Source organism: Argopecten irradians, chromosome 3, assembly GCF_041381155.1.
Source record: "Argopecten irradians isolate NY chromosome 3, Ai_NY, whole genome shotgun sequence".
NCBI classification, from domain to species: Eukaryota; Metazoa; Mollusca; class Bivalvia; order Pectinida; family Pectinidae; genus Argopecten; species Argopecten irradians.
The window spans coordinates 40,351,358-40,367,284 of NC_091136.1; the positions used below are offsets into that span (position 1 = coordinate 40,351,358).

The 15,927-nt window shown below is 33.9% G+C and overlaps 1 protein-coding gene across 2 annotated transcripts; it reads right to left on the reverse strand.

Annotated features, from left to right (window-relative positions):
- Window positions 1-524: 524 nt before the first annotated feature.
- On the reverse strand, window positions 525-13,089 carry LOC138318578 (kelch domain-containing protein 2-like). Of its 2 annotated transcripts, XM_069261075.1 has the most exons (10): window positions 12,952-13,089; window positions 10,001-10,083; window positions 9,241-9,468; window positions 8,711-8,798; window positions 8,148-8,222; window positions 6,834-6,973; window positions 6,236-6,348; window positions 5,537-5,700; window positions 4,919-4,971; window positions 525-3,703 (listed from the first exon to the last, which is right to left on the reverse strand). In XM_069261075.1, exons 1-10 carry the CDS (start codon window positions 13,048-13,050, stop codon window positions 3,517-3,519), a joined length of 1,230 nt encoding a protein of 409 aa, XP_069117176.1. In that variant the 5' UTR covers window positions 13,051-13,089; the 3' UTR covers window positions 525-3,516. The 2 variants fall into 2 exon arrangements, with proteins under 2 accessions (XP_069117176.1, XP_069117177.1); XM_069261076.1 differs by lacking the exon at window positions 10,001-10,083.
- Window positions 13,090-15,927: the final 2,838 nt, after the last annotated feature.

Sequence of the window (15,927 nt, forward strand, 5' to 3'; positions counted from 1 at the left end):
AGGTAAATCTTATAACTTGCTACTAGTGAGTTCTACATGAATTGTTACCAAATTTGGCCAAAAACATCCTTCTGGGAAGGGTAACAGAATTTGTATGAATTTTGGCTTTGACCCTCTGGAACAGAAAGAGTGGGCCCAATAGGGAATTAGAGGTAAATATTCAAATTCCTCCAGAAAAGAAACAATGTTCTTGTATTCAGAACATTACTTAGCATTACAAACCAGGTGAGCGATACAGGCTCTTTGGACCTCTTTTTTTTTCACCTGAAACGCCTTCAATTTTCCTATGGCATATAATCCAGGATATAACTAGAGTGATAGTTAATAAGCCTAGAGTATCAATGATGTGTCGTGAAATCATCTGCCACAGTACCTGTGCCTGGTGTCACTTTGAAATACATTACTGTACTTGTGTTATTTATCTTATTCGAAAATTTATGAGAGAACAAGTGTTCCATATCTACTGTAAAACAAAAATATCTGTTATAGTAAACAGAACAAATCAAGAACAAGAAAACAATAAATAAAGAAATATTGTGTAGTTTATTGTAGAGGAAGAAACGGAGCATGCAATGTATGTTGTACTAAAGTTAAACTGTATTAATCTCATATAAATATTCTCACTTTCTCACAAATACTGTATCTGCACTTTTACAATATGATCATACTCTGTAACGTTTCGTCACAAGTATCACACCTATACATATTCACAGATGTTGTTGTACTAAATCACTTTCCTACACAGACATTTTTATCAAATTGAAAATATTATCATTATCCAACCCAAAAAAATAAATAGTACATGCATTAGTATTAAGTGTCCACTCTTAACAAATGGTTGTAAAGCATGTATGTGAATATGGATGCACATACAATGTAGATGTATATGATGCATCAGATCCATAAAAACACTAATATACCATTCCCATAGAGAAAGAAATGCCATATATTTTAAAAGCAGACACAGATCAATGTCATGATTAGAAACCCCAGTTGCATCACGTGACTGACATCTGCAATATCCGTACAGATTAAAATAGATTGGAACAGATCAGAAACCTCTGAGCTATTTTAAATGTCAATCAATGTTTTAATAATTTAATACCATTGCAAATACAAACATTACAAAAATTGATAAAAATGTAAAGTTTAAAACTTAAAGAGGCTGACAAAAATATATAGAACACTTTAAACGTTTTTCTATGACAATAAAAGAGCAAGTGACAGACCATACAGCTTAGACCAAGAATAGTACTGGAAAGAAACAGGTAGAAAAGACTGCAAGTGATTTAAATCATCAGCTGGTTTTAAGTACTTGATAATAATTAACTTCATGAGTTATCTTACAGGAATCTTATTAAGGTTACGTAAAATAAATCATCTAAAATTCTTTGATTTGATATAAAACATCACACAACAAAAGGCCTACGAGTCTAAACGGTCACCTGACTACTAACACAACATGGAATTCAGACATCGTGACACTAGAAACTCTTCAGTAGAAGGTAGACAAACTTAAAAGTCGTGCTTTATCCCAGTATCTGACTTTTTGTAGGTTTTTTTTACATATTTGACCTCTCTGTGACGTTGAGTGTATGGAATCACTTCATTTCAGCTACTACTAGGCCTCTCTATTAATTAAAAGAAGTTGTTTATATATCTGAGCCAATTTGACCCCTGTGTCCTTGAATGAAGGTCAAAGTCATTCATTTTAACAAACTTGATAGTCCTTCTTATCATCATACTACAGGTCCATAAGCCTTTCTGTTGTCAAGCTTAGACATTAACTTTATTGGGAAAGGAGATCACTGGTCTTTACAAAAATATGTGAGGCCTTGGCAAGAATGAAGGGACACCCAACTGATTTATAGCTGAAAATAGGTTCATATGTTCAAATATATTAGTTTTATCTTAATTGATAAATGAAACAAATGATAATAGTATATTGGTTTTGCAACAGAATCATGAAAAATATATATGCATGCAAAAATCAATGGCCCAGTGAGCCCTTGTAAGTGAGCCCTCTGCAACACAAAATCAGAGGTTAATGACAAGAACTTGTTTGAATGAAAAGTTAGTGAACAGCAGACGGCGTGTGGCAACAGACGAAGCACGATCACCATAGGTTATCCCTTCAGGTCAGAAGGTCATCCCTGCAGGTAAAATGACTTTATAAGTGTAGAGTCAACAACTTTTATATTTTCACTTAAATATCTTTACTTATCCCAGAAAGTCCTCCTCTTCATGTTTTAAGTGTACTGGAACAAGTAATATGACATACAGCAGGTAGTTGTACAATTTAGATATAAAAAATATTAAATATGCTCTGATTTTGTTTCCATTTTTAGAAACACTGAGTCAATAAATACTATTGTGATGTCACAACTGAGTCATATTGAGCTTGTGAAGTCGCACAGCCCAAATATTTCACAAGATGGTGTCACAAGGCCCATCATTCTCCTTCTAATTATGTTATGATAGTGACATTTTAAAGGGACAATTCCGTTTAAGAGTACATTAAAACTTGCACGTATTTCGGAAACAAACCAGTTCTAATGGAAATTAGATTAGTTGGTTTTACTGTGATATGCCAGAAAAGCCCACTGTAGTCAATTGTATGTGAAATGTTCAATCGCCTTTACACATAGCCTTGTATGCTGGACCCTGACCCTTGCCTGTGTAATATAGATTTTTTGTCTAGAACTACTCAAAATGCTCTTACAGTTGTGTTAACATTATAAGATGCATGCTCCTGTCTACAAATAATTTCATCAACTCCTCAGTGGTTATGTATTGCATTTGTTTAACGTGCGTGACTTTAACTCGGGTAAGGGTACAGTGTACATGTTGTATCTGCATAATCGTATTGATCAACGATTTGGAATTTCAATGGTATTAATCAAAATACCTAACAATGTTACGGAATTTGTTACTATTTCTTGTCAAATGTTTCATAATAAATGTAGAACAATATATTTATGTCCCATTTTGCTTTGTGGTTATGTAATGAATTAGCCTCACTGAATTGTCCCTTTAAAGACAAACTCCATACTAGGCATCTACAATGTAATATGTATATAAAATGAGGACATTTGATTCTGTCAATATGTTGTTATATCGCCCTGAAATAATCTGAAATAATGACCTCTGGCTACTTAATTTTACCATGGCGCTATGTTTGTATTTTTACCACAACAAATGTCAGTAACTGCATGCATGTGCCTATATATTTTAAGGTTTATACATATTTACGTTGCAATATTAAGCATTTTTTCATAGAACTCCTCCTGGATAATCCTAGAGTTATGATCACATTAGACTGATCATTTCTACTCTGCTGTGGCAGCTCTCTAGAGCATAGGTAATCACTTTGATGATTTGCTCACATATTTGAGGCGTTTCCATAAAAATATAATATTTCTACAGTTCACTTTCCTTTTAAACCCAGTCCTTTTTCTGGAAAAGGTTATGCAAATGATATCACATATAACGCTGTCACACAACATGTAAGTACAATCACGCTACTATGCATGTGGATCCGACTAATTGTCCTGTATCTCGTACTTCTTCCTTTTCTTCCTCCTGTTCGTCCAGTAACATCACCTCATTTTTTGACTTGAGCCAAGCAGACAGAGACTGCGGTAGGAATTCCCAGTCTGCCCGAGTTCTTGATTTGTATTTATATACAGTGTGTAGACTCAGCCTGTGAATAGAATCAACACATGCATTTTCATACGGTAATGCAATGTACACATACAAATATATATAAATATATATAATCCGGCATCCGGATTATCGCGGGTCCACTGTATTGTACAGGTATAGAACAAAACAAAACAAACTTCAACCAATATGTTCACCATAAAACTATCCATAAATCTGAAATATGGATCATTAACCTATAATTTAACATTGTCTCTTTTTATATTATTTATCTGTAACTTACAAATCAGTTCATTTCAAAAAAAAAATATTTGAATTTTTTTTTTTTTTTTTTAAATGCATAAAAACATATGCAGAAATTAGATATACCTCACTTCACATATCTGACATTTTCAGAAACGTCCAAGCCAACACAAAAAATACTCATCTTGTTGAAAAAGTGGGTTAAGTTCCTTGATAATTTATGCAGGCCAGCTGATCAGTTTTAAAGGCCCACTACCTATCCAAAACGGCTTTTATTTTTTAAAATGGGAATGTAAAACGAGAGAGAGATGCAAAAATTATTAACTTACCCTTAACACTACATTATCATCACCTTCTGAACAACTTAATTAAAATAAATAAAATGTTAATTTTCATTACGCGGTTTGCATTATGTTTGCCGCCGTAGTCCTAAATACCACATGATAGCTGACTATCACTATTCCAGACGGCAAAACAGCGAAATAACTAGCAACTGTTTTCATATATTACACACAGAAAATATTGCATATGTTTGGTGTTGTAACCTCATCTAAGGCCATAGATAAATATTTTCTGATGTTATTAATGGTTTTTTTTAAGAAACCTTTATGGTTTGCTCTTGAAAGGTAGTGGGGCTTTAAAGAAGATAGAAAAAGTGGGTGACTCAAGTAAAGAGAGTGGGCTAATTTCCCTGAGCAAGGAAAGCAGACTAGCTGACCTGAGGCCAACTCAATTTGCATTCTTCCAAGAAGAGAAGTCTTCTAAGAATATCTTCCAGCTCATAGATGGAAGAGCTTCCAGAGGCAGTAGAGCTAAAAATCAAGTAGTCGGAAATAATATTCTAGAAGCAGAAGAGGGCAAATTGTTAGACTAGTAGAGAAAGTGGGTTAATTCCAGGATTCCTGAGCAGGGAGAGCAAACAAACTCTTTCTCTGAATGAGGATAACAGCCAGGCAAACTCTGGTATTGAAACTTGGATAATTGCCCTGAACAATCGAGCAGACAGACTCACCTTAATAAGGAAAGTGGATTAAGTAGGAAGGTCAACATTTCATTTGTATGATTCTGCAAGTAAAGAAGAACATACAGAGGTTAAGTTGCATCACCACAGTGAAGTCTCATTAAATGTTCAAGGTATTTTCTTAGAGATATAGAACTTTCACTACCATTGAATTAGTTTGTATTCATACCTTATTCTGTTTTTGCATATTACAGAGATATTTGCTCTTGCATATAATTATTGATTATAACATCATTTGTTTGCCAGTATTATATCATACTTTTCAGATAAAGCCATGTGATATTTAGTCACAAAATAATGATGTCAGAATTGGATACCTTTCGGCATTACTCTGTAATGTTCAATGACGCAACAGGATAGGAAGGAATGTGATGGACATTGTTATCAATATAAGCCCACATGTTTTATGGCCGAACTAGGAAAAAGTTTTTCCCTTTAAACTTCAATTAGATATTTTTTTCAAATGAAAATATATTTTGAAAAAGGATACTTCTTTATTTGAGTCTTAGTATTTTTGTGTGATATGCAGATATTTATTCCACATTTGTAGATAAAGTTTTTTCTGTATAATGTATTAAAACCCCATTTCTGTACATAACATGAACTGACCGTGGGCTCCTCTGGGCTAAGTATATTATTGGTACATCCCCCAAACACAACCACCTCGCCGTCTCTTGTTCTACAGGCTGTGTGCCATAAGTGAGCTTTACATTTCTGGTAATGGTCAAGTTTTGTCCACGTCAAGTCTACTATGTCCAGTATCCAGGCATCGTCTGGAAAAATAATCCACAGAAAATTAACAATGTGTGTATGGCCAATAACTTGAGAACAGACCCCTATTTCTCAAAACAAAAAGAGTCAAAACTGGAGTCATCTTCTTAGATAGTTTTTTTTTTTTTTTTTAATATTTTTAACTGAAGTCATTTGTTAAGAGCCAGCTAGGTCTTTTACTAACTTACCATATAGCAGGAAATCTTAGCGGGACTTTATTTTGGCAATTTTGCAGATCATATGTAAACTGACAAATTAAATCCGCCACAAAATCTAACACCGCCAATTTAGACATTTCCTTTTTTTCCCTTTTTGTGCAGTTTACTTTTGATGTCTCCTGTTGCCAATTAAATAGTCCTAAGGGAACCTATACATGAAATTCCTTCTGTACTTTTAAGAAACATTGATAAAAAGAATTGTTTACAGATGGAAGCCGATTTGAATAGCTTTATCATCAGATGCTGCGCTATTCAAATCGCCTAGAATATTGTATATCAATTCTACACTTTGCACTATGTATGACAGATAGAAACATACTTAGAGGATTATCCTTCTGGTCAAATCCACCATACAGGAAAATTTGTCTGTCAGAAACCTGGGTAAATGTGTGCCATGATCGTCCTGGTGGCATACTACCAGTGGCAACCAAACTAAAACACAAGCAAGTGGGAAACATGAGATAGGAGAGACTTAACTCTTATTGCTCTAGATAGAATGTGGTAAAATGATAATTTCAATTACTTTGGTATCATTCAACTGAAGATTTTAAATGTTCCTTCATTTGACAGCCTGAGATCAATTTGACATTATAAAAGAGTGATATAGAAAACAGTATTCTTGTGAGATTGCAAATTCACTGTGTAACTATAAATGGGAGACTTTCAATGAAGGATCTCCATAAAGCAAATACATTTTCATTTCAAAATATTTCATAAATAATACAAGAATTTTAAACATAAATACAAAATAAATCATTGAATAATAAAGTACATGTGTATTAACAAACGGATCTGATAACAGGCAAAGCTTACACAAATCATTTCAAAAATATCATTTGCAATCAACAAACAGTTGTAGGAGAGATATAAATATGATTTGTACATGCAATATAATTGTTTGAGAATGTAGAACTTACGGTCCTGTCCATGTTAGAGTATCAAGGTCAAGACGATGAAGGTCATTCAGTCTTTCTGCTATATGACGTCCACCAAACATATATACTTGATTCCCTATCTTAGCTGCTGCATGAGCTGCCCGAGAGGAAGGTATCTGACCCTGAGTTATATGATAGAATATTACAATCATGTCTTTGCAACAGCCACCTATGTAAGTAAATATCTTCTCTTTATAAACAGCATATACATGTACATGATATTTTACCTTTGGTACTTTTGTAATGCATTCACCAAGGTTTATAATGGGTTAATAAGTCCTTATATTAAAGTTGTATTTCTTGTAATTTTAACCATCACAAACTCTCATAAAACATACAATGTGTGAATATGGATGCTTATATATGATGGTTCAGATCCACAAAAGCACCAATATACTATTGTCATGGTGGTAAATGTCACATGAAATATCCCACATTTTGAATGAACCGCCACAGTCAACACCATGTTTCAAACTTTCGGGTAATATCGGAAAACCGAGTTGCATCATGAGACCGACATCGGTGATACCCGTAATCGGTGATACCAGTAAAGATCAGAACTTCCCGAGCCGTATGACGTGGTCAATATCGGCAATACCCGTACAGAAAGGAATAGATTGGAACAGTTCAGATATTTCCAAGCTATTTTAAACGTGTACACATTAAAAATCGATATTTTAATTTAATTTTTGAATAACTTTGCGAATACGAACTTTACAAAAGTCGGTAAATATTGAAAGTTTAAAACTTAAAAAGGTGGAGAAAATTATGTAGAACACTTTAGATACCTTTTCTATGCAAAAAATACATTTAAATCACAGACCATACATTTTAACATGAAATAGACAAATGTGTAATTAGTGTATATAATATACACATAATGTTTGTTCAGAGTAACAGGATAATGTGAACAGGTTGTCATTACACTAGGAGGACGAGGGGGTTGAAAAATCCAGTCCGTGGCACTGCAGTGGTGATCTACTACACATTAGTATTGCTGACCTTCAAGCTAAAACGGAGGAAGATAGAGATGATCCAAGACCCTTTCAAGGAGAAATTGCTGGAGCTTTTCTTCATCTTTGGAATGAGGGAGTTGTGTAAAAGAGGTTGGATATACAGTTAACCATATTAGCAAAGGCTTGCGAGAATTTCTTTTTACTCAAGAATGTTCACCTTGTGATAGTAAAATTGCTATAGTTCAAGTCCCAGCATTGGCAGTTGTTATTCACTGTATGTTCTTACAACATTTGATAAGGCTAAGGCTCTGTATGATACGACAAACCAAATAAAACTTACCTTACAGCGAGGGTTATTCCACATCTTTGTTTCCAGATCAAACAGCAACAGCTGATTATTCCATCCTCTTTCATGCTTAAAGTATGATATTAAATATTCCAAATTTTATATGCTTTAGACTTACTGATAATACAAATGTACTAAAAATGTCTGTAGGGTATAAAGGCCACAACCTTTATCAAATCAGGATGGGAAGGAACAGGGCAGGATGTACAAGGCTGGATGGACATGGTAACGCCATATAGGGTACCCCCTAATTTCATTTCTGGGGGCATTAACATCAGATGTGTAATGTCTGCATGAATGATAATGAAGATAGATAAATATATACCATAAAAACTTGTATGAAGTTTGCATCAGTGTAATTTTCATCAGTACTTTTTGGGGCTGAAATTGCTGAAAACATACTTCTACCAGTGAAATTTACGCATTAAAAAAAATTAGGTTAAATAATTAATATTTAAAAATCACCATTGATAAAGAACTATGTATGGTAATTACCTCAAGGTCAGAAAATAGCACACACAAAGCAACACTTAATGATGTTAGAAGTTTCAACATACCCCAGCTGTGGACCTGTCTGCGTGGAATTCACCATTTTCTTTGAGATATTTGTAAATCGGCATACAAAATCCTCCAAAAAAGTAAAGTCTAAAAAAATATTCATATAAAAATGAAATAATTGTCAAAATGATATACAGAACAACCAGATATTAAGCAAACAAACTCCAAGAAACAAATGCATATTCTAAAATACAGTGATGTAGGAATATTTTACAGAATAACATGCACTTTGTGACATCAGAATCTCACTGGCACACAATCCGTAGTTATCTTATTGAACCTGTATCTAAAAACCACCCTAGGGACGAAAGAATATAAATCTTATAGTTTAGTGGTCTTTATACACAGGTCATATTCTGTTGAAATTCCATATTTTAAACCCATAGAAAGCAGTTTTATTAAGCAAGTGATCTTTATTCATAGGGAGGTTTAATTGTACTTTCTTAAAGGCAAAAGAAAATATAAAGCTGCAAAACCATTGTAAACTTGATATCTACATAAACATATAGCAACATGATAAGCTACTAACTTATTTTGGTGAACCCAGCATGTACATTTATCCCGAGGACTTGGCAGACCACTGCCAGAAGCTGGCTCCACCAATTCCCACTCTCGGGTACGAAGGTCTAGTCTGTGTAGTGTGTTAACATTTCCTACCTCTGTGTGGCCAGCAAACAGATACATGTAGTGGTCAAACAGACAGGCGGAGGCCCCGGACGTTCCAGGGGGACACTGTCCACTAGTCTTTGTACTGATCCTAGAATATGGATATATTAAATATTTACAAGTGTCAAGAAAAAAGAATATTAGGTATGCAACTCCTTGACTCATCAATCAAAATAACTGTTTGGAACCCCGTCTTCAAGGATTTTAATTTCTATTTTTATTACTTATCAAGAAGACTAGATAATTTTTTCATAAACACTTCCCACCCAACAGCCCCTATCCTCCCTCACTCATTATTAAGTACATGTACCTAAAGGAACTCTATGACATGCAGCTAACTTGGCATGAATTTTGATAAAACATCTTTTTTCAAATTTAAATGTTATTAGGATAAGCACCAACATTGTGTTTTATTTATATGGTTATTTAAGGTAGGCCTTGTCTAGCAGACACTCAAAATACTATACATTATGTAATTAGGGCAACTGCTTACTTCTTCATTTGTTTTGGGTTTTTTATTACATGTAGTCTCTTATACATGTAGTTTAAACTTGATGTGGTATTAAATTTCTTCAAGACAAGTGAACAAATTGGTTACAATATTAATGAAAAAAAATAGTCACCAATATCCAATGTCTGTGTCATAGAGCCAAACGTCTGTTGGAGGCAGGTACATTTCATGATGGTAATGATGATAGCTAATATTCTGAAAAAAACCAAACTGTTTTACTTACACAGGAAGTCAAATGATTCCCGAAGTAAAACAATTAATTGAAATTGGGTTACAAATATAATTGAAGTATGTGTTACAAATATATCTGTTTGTTTGTATTGACTGTAAATAATTATGTGCACATTTTATAAGGGCTTGTATATGTGTAATTGTAAAATTTTTGAATCCTGGATTTATTTTAAACACCATCATCAGACTATTCAGATCGCCTTTTGTCCATGGTCCATCCGTCTGTTCACCATTCTTGTTATCACTATTTCTCAAAAGTACTGAAAGGATCTGTCTCAAATTTCAGATGCAGGTTCCTCTTAGGGTCAATGTTGTGCATATTGCATTTTGGTACCAATCAGTGAACAAGATGGCCGACAGGAGGTCATCTTGGATTTTGATAATTGAAGTTTCGTACCGCTATTTCTCATAAAGTACTGAAGGGAACTGTCTCAAATTTCAGGTGCAGGTTCCCCTAGGACCTTAGTTGTGCATATTGCATTTTGGGACCAATCGGTCTACAAGATGGCCGACAGGTAGCCATCTTGGATTTTGATAATTGAAGTTTGTTACTGCTTTATATTTCAGAAAGTACTGAAAGGATCTTTCTCCAATTTCATATGTAGTATGAAGTAAAAGTTTGAAAAGCAGAGAAAAGAACCCTCTAGGATCTAGATCTCTTGTGTTTACAGTACATCTGTAAAAGTAATAAGTCAATTTTATCAACCAGCCCAACACTACATGATTTGCATAATGCATTCACGAATGTAAAATCGAGAAGCGTTCCGAAGTAAAAATGAACATGGTGGTTCCGATTAAAGTAAGTGAGCACCATGATGTTTAAATGAAGTTTCTACATCGAGAAGCGCTCCGAAGTAAAAATGAACATGGTGGTTCCGATTAAAGTAAGTGAGCACCATGATGTTTAAATGAAGTTTCTACAAAGTACAGGGCATAACACCTCCAAAGGAGATTGTGGATAAACACAGTTGTGGATAATGTGTGCCACCACAAGCATATTTTTTGTGATTTCAGTAATTGAGGTACCCATTAGAGGCAAGAGGACATTTAAACTAAAGCGGACACGGAAATGTCTACCTAGCCTAGTTTTCATATATTTCCTAGTTTATCAGGCCATAACTCGGTTAATACTTGGCCAATTTTGTTCATCAAGCACTGACTGTAAAAATAAATTATTTCTCTTTAAGGTAAGATATGTGTCACTGATACATAGAGCCCATTTATTAAATAAAATCTCGCATTAAAAAAATATGTCCATTTTTCCATACCGCAGAGTTCATAATACATGCAAATATGCTATTGGTTAGAAATTCTTGCCAGGTCCCTGTGTCCTTGCCCAAGACGTAGTAGAGGGGATTTTTATCTTACATGCATTAAAAATCTAAGGGAATTGTTTGAACCATTAGTGATATTACAAATGTGGGCGCTCCACGTCTGAGGATAAGGTTACTCCCAGGTCCTTAGCTTAATTGGTCAGCATGCATGCTCTAGTATTTGGCCATGCAAAGTAAGTATACTGGTGGGAAACAGATTTCTTAGTTTTGTGTATAGATAATATCTCACATCAACTAGAATGTAAAGTCATTTGTAGCCAATATAGCAACCAGACTGGGATTTGAACCTGGAACCTCCAAACACTACCGACTGAGTTACATGTACAGTCGTAGGACATAAGTATCCGTCACTATTGGTTTTTTGGTTTATTTTTATTCTATGTATTCTCCATTTTTTTTTCTTTGAATATTCCTGATCTCATTTATTGTTAGATTTTCACCAAATTAGGTATACTTAAAGTGAATTGTCTACACTTTCAGCTCATATTTTCAAAATTTTCCAATGCTTCATTTTCAAAATATCATTATTTTGGTGAACCTCTTAATTTTTATGACGTCATTTCCTTCTTTGTTCTTACCAAAATGGCAACAAAAAAGTTTTGCATGTTAATAAAAAGTCATTTTCTCAAAAAATTAAGCAAATATTATGAGCTGCAAAAAGTAGACAATTTGCTATAAGTATGCAGAATTTGGTTGAATTGCATCAATAAATGAGATCAGGAAAATTCAAAGAAAAAAGGTAAAAATACATAGAATGTATAGAAAAAAAACAACAGTTTGTTTATAAGTTTAACATCCTAATAACAGCCAGGGTCATGTTCGTAAGGATGTGCCAGGTTCGTTCGTGGAGAGTACACGGAGAAAAACCACTGGCCAGTGGTCAGTACCTGGCAACTGCCCCACATGGGATTCAAACCAGCATCCCAGAGGTGGAGGGTTTGTGGTAATATGTCGGGACATCTTAGCCACTCGGCCACCCCCCCCCCCCCCCCCCAAAAAAAAAAAAAAAAAAAAAAAAAAAGAAAAAAAAAGTGACAACTACTTATTCCTATCTACTATGACTGTACCAGGTCACCTACGACGATCGACCCAGTCCTGTTGTCACACTTATTACTGCCAACAAAACGACAACAGTCCTATAGTCCAATTCTACTACAATAAGAACCAACTGGGTCCAAGAACTGAGCCTTGTGGGACACCAGACCGGACAGGAACTGTACATGTGTCTGATATGTTATGTTTGGTTTTGGGGTCACTGGTACATGCATGTCACCGCTTCGTGACAGATCAGCAGGTACTTTTTATGTTTTATCCATTCGCATAAGACTACATTTTATAGTTCATGTTTGTGTAAGAGTTCACAGTCTCCATTTGAGGCATTTCACTATTTGGGTATTTCCAATATTAGTCTTGAATAAGATGACGATTGCGGTATGATTGAAAATGTCATATAATGACATCTTACTGTTCACATAACCAATAAGTATAGCTTTCTTACCGCATATCCTCCCCAAACGACCATGTATTTGTCAAAACAAACACAAACATGTCCCGTTCTAGGCGGAACATCTTTTTGACGAGTTCGTCGGACATCCATTTCTGTATTGTTGATGTGCAATACGTCATCGCTTCATGTGTACTGTAATGGTCGTGATTGATTTCTCCAAAGCGAGTGCCCGGCGACCTAACGACAGCGAGCTCGATTTGCAGAAAAAAACCGCACCGGGGCAAGGTACGCAACCCCAGTTAAATAAAAATTTGAGTATTCCCACTATTCATAAACAACGGTAATTTAATTTAAATTGTAATTTAATACATTAATTCAAATGTAAATAAGCAATAATAATATTGCATCCTCTATATTCATACCAATGGAATATGGGTTTTAATTAACTATAATATTAAATAATTAACTATACTATTCTAATAGGATTAAGATTAAAGATGCTCCACCGATGATAAATGGTATTTGTTCACTATCAAAAACAAGAGCAGACGATTTAGTATTTTTCTTCTGTTACAAAAGTTACTTACTTTACACCATTACCACCATTGAAAAGTTTGAGCTTCTAATTTTACTTCAAGTTAAAAATATGAAAAATAATTAATTGAATCCCGAAAAAATTCTGTGACACTATATCCGATATGAAGTGAAGTACTTATTGCACATGCACCGAAGGCAAAATAAATTATTTTATATTATTTTTTATATTAATTAGGCATATATATATACACAAATTATTGTTCGAATGATAAATATCATTTAATGCTCTGTCGGCTGTGGAGCATCTTTAATGCAAGTTTTAAACTTGTTTCCAATTTCTCTATTTTTTGTTGTTGACACTTGATGCTACTCCTGTAATTTATTGTATTGAAAAAGAAACGAATAAAAAAAGTTTGTTTTATATAATTAGGAATCCCTTAGCTTAAAATTTTTCATAGAAAAAAACATTTTAGAGTTTAAAGAAACCTTCCATCTGTAATGGTTTGTTGGAAGAATTATAAGTTAAGGAATTCCTAAAAGAAACAGGAATCATATATCTTAAAATTTTCCACAGAAAAACATTATAGAATTTAAGGAAACTTTCCATCTTTAATGGTTTCTACAACTTCGCTAGCCAAGGTATTTAGTCTAATACTTTAGATGAAACAATAATATAGGCAGGTTTAGCAGACAAGTATTATACAGGTCTAATAATGACAATTTAGTATAGAAATTTGATTTTCAGCTAACTTTATTTTTATTTTGGTCTTTAAGAAGTGTTGGGACGATTGTCTCTAACTATCGGTCTGCAACAATCAATTGAACCTTTGACGCTATCGATCATAAAAAAAAAAGTCCTTTGCGTTTTTAAAACGGAACACCAAGTGCTGGGAACTCCTCGGATGAAACTGACGTGACAATGGTACATATGAATGATCAGTAAAACATCCTGCACCAATGGTTTAGCTTAATGCAATGGAATAACAATCGATTGGTTTACATGTATTAAACAAAAAATAATCATAAAGATTGCAGGTAATCTAGGTAAATATTAATTTAAAAACATGTCTCCAAAACCGATTGTAACAGCGATAATTGATCAGTTTTAATGTCCGATTAATCGATTGTGATTTTTCTGACTGATTCCCAACACTATCTTTTAGGTCAAAATAAACAAGCTTACATTAAGTGCAACACAAGTCCCGCGTCATCAATAACATTTTTCCAATCTATGGCCAGTTATTATTGCTTAGTTATATGCTATCATTGTATGAAGTTTGAACAAATTCTGTCTCAAGTTATCGCCCGGTAATGAAAAGTTGTGAAACAAACTATTTTTTAGTAACAGTGACCTTTTGACCCCAAATTCAATCCCAAGCTATGTTTTCAAAACATCAACAGGTTTTGATCAAACTTTACACAACAGTAGTACATATATGGAAAAATACAGCTTGGAATTGAATTTGGAGTCAAAAGGTCAACCACAAAGGTCACTGTTACTAAAAATAGATTGTTTCACAAATTTGTTTCCAGACGATAACTTGAGGAAACATCAACAGATTTACTTGAGGAAACATCAACAGATTTTGATCAAACTTCACACAATGGTTGCATATGAGAAAATACAGCTTGGGATTGAATTTGGGGTCAAAAGGCCAAATACAAACGTCACTGTAAGTATTACTAAAAATAGATTGTTTCACAAATTTTAGTTTCCGGATGATAACTTGAGGACACATCAACGGAATTGGTTAAAACTTCATATCACAGTGATATTGTATTAGAACAAACAAAATAAGAAACAATTTTTTTGAGATATCATAATTTCTTTTTACTTTTACTGAAATTAATTCTTAGATGTACATACTGTAGTCATAAAATTCACATCCACCAGCCTCTTGATATCGGTGAGGTCTATGTAAGCACATGATATAATATACCCCGGTAGTATCAAAAAAGCAGATGTCAGTAAAATAACTACAATAGAAAAATAATTTGGAAACTTTTGTATATACATAGAATTAGTGATTTTATTTAATTGAACTTTCAATCTATTCACGTCTGTGTATGATTTTTGTAATTTTAACAATTTTCAATCCTCTGTGGCCCAGCTTATCAGGTCCAATTTGTGTAAAATGCTATGTCATGCTAATAGTTCTAACCAATTTTGATAAATTTTCTATACAAATTAAACAAATAATTCTCAAAAATGTGTTTCCCTATATAAATAAGCCATAATAAACATGACTCCCTCCTCCAGGGAAAATGATACCCAAGGGCAAAGGAATTCATAATATTTTTCTATCAGGTCCCTGTGGGTGGGTACCATATGATTCAAAATTTTGATTGGTCTTAGGACAAGGAACTTTTGTGCAAAATTTTAGTGGACTTTCTTCAGTAGATTTAGAGAAGTAGTCAAAAAAGTAAATTGTTTACTGACACATGACGACGGACAAAATGCGATTACCTTGTAGGTCCTAATTAAAAATA

Coding starts and splice junctions, on each gene's coding strand:
- LOC138318578 (XM_069261075.1), bottom strand. CDS start 13,050: ATGGATGTCCGACGAACTCGTCAAAAAGATGTTCCGCCTAGAACGGGA. Junction 10,084..12,951: donor TCGTTTGGGGAGGATATGCG/GTAAGAAAGCTA, acceptor GGTTTTTTTCAG/AATATTAGCTATCATCATTA. Junction 8,799..9,240: donor TGCTGGGTTCACCAAAATAA/GTTAGTAGCTTA, acceptor ATATTTTTTTAG/ACTTTACTTTTTTGGAGGAT.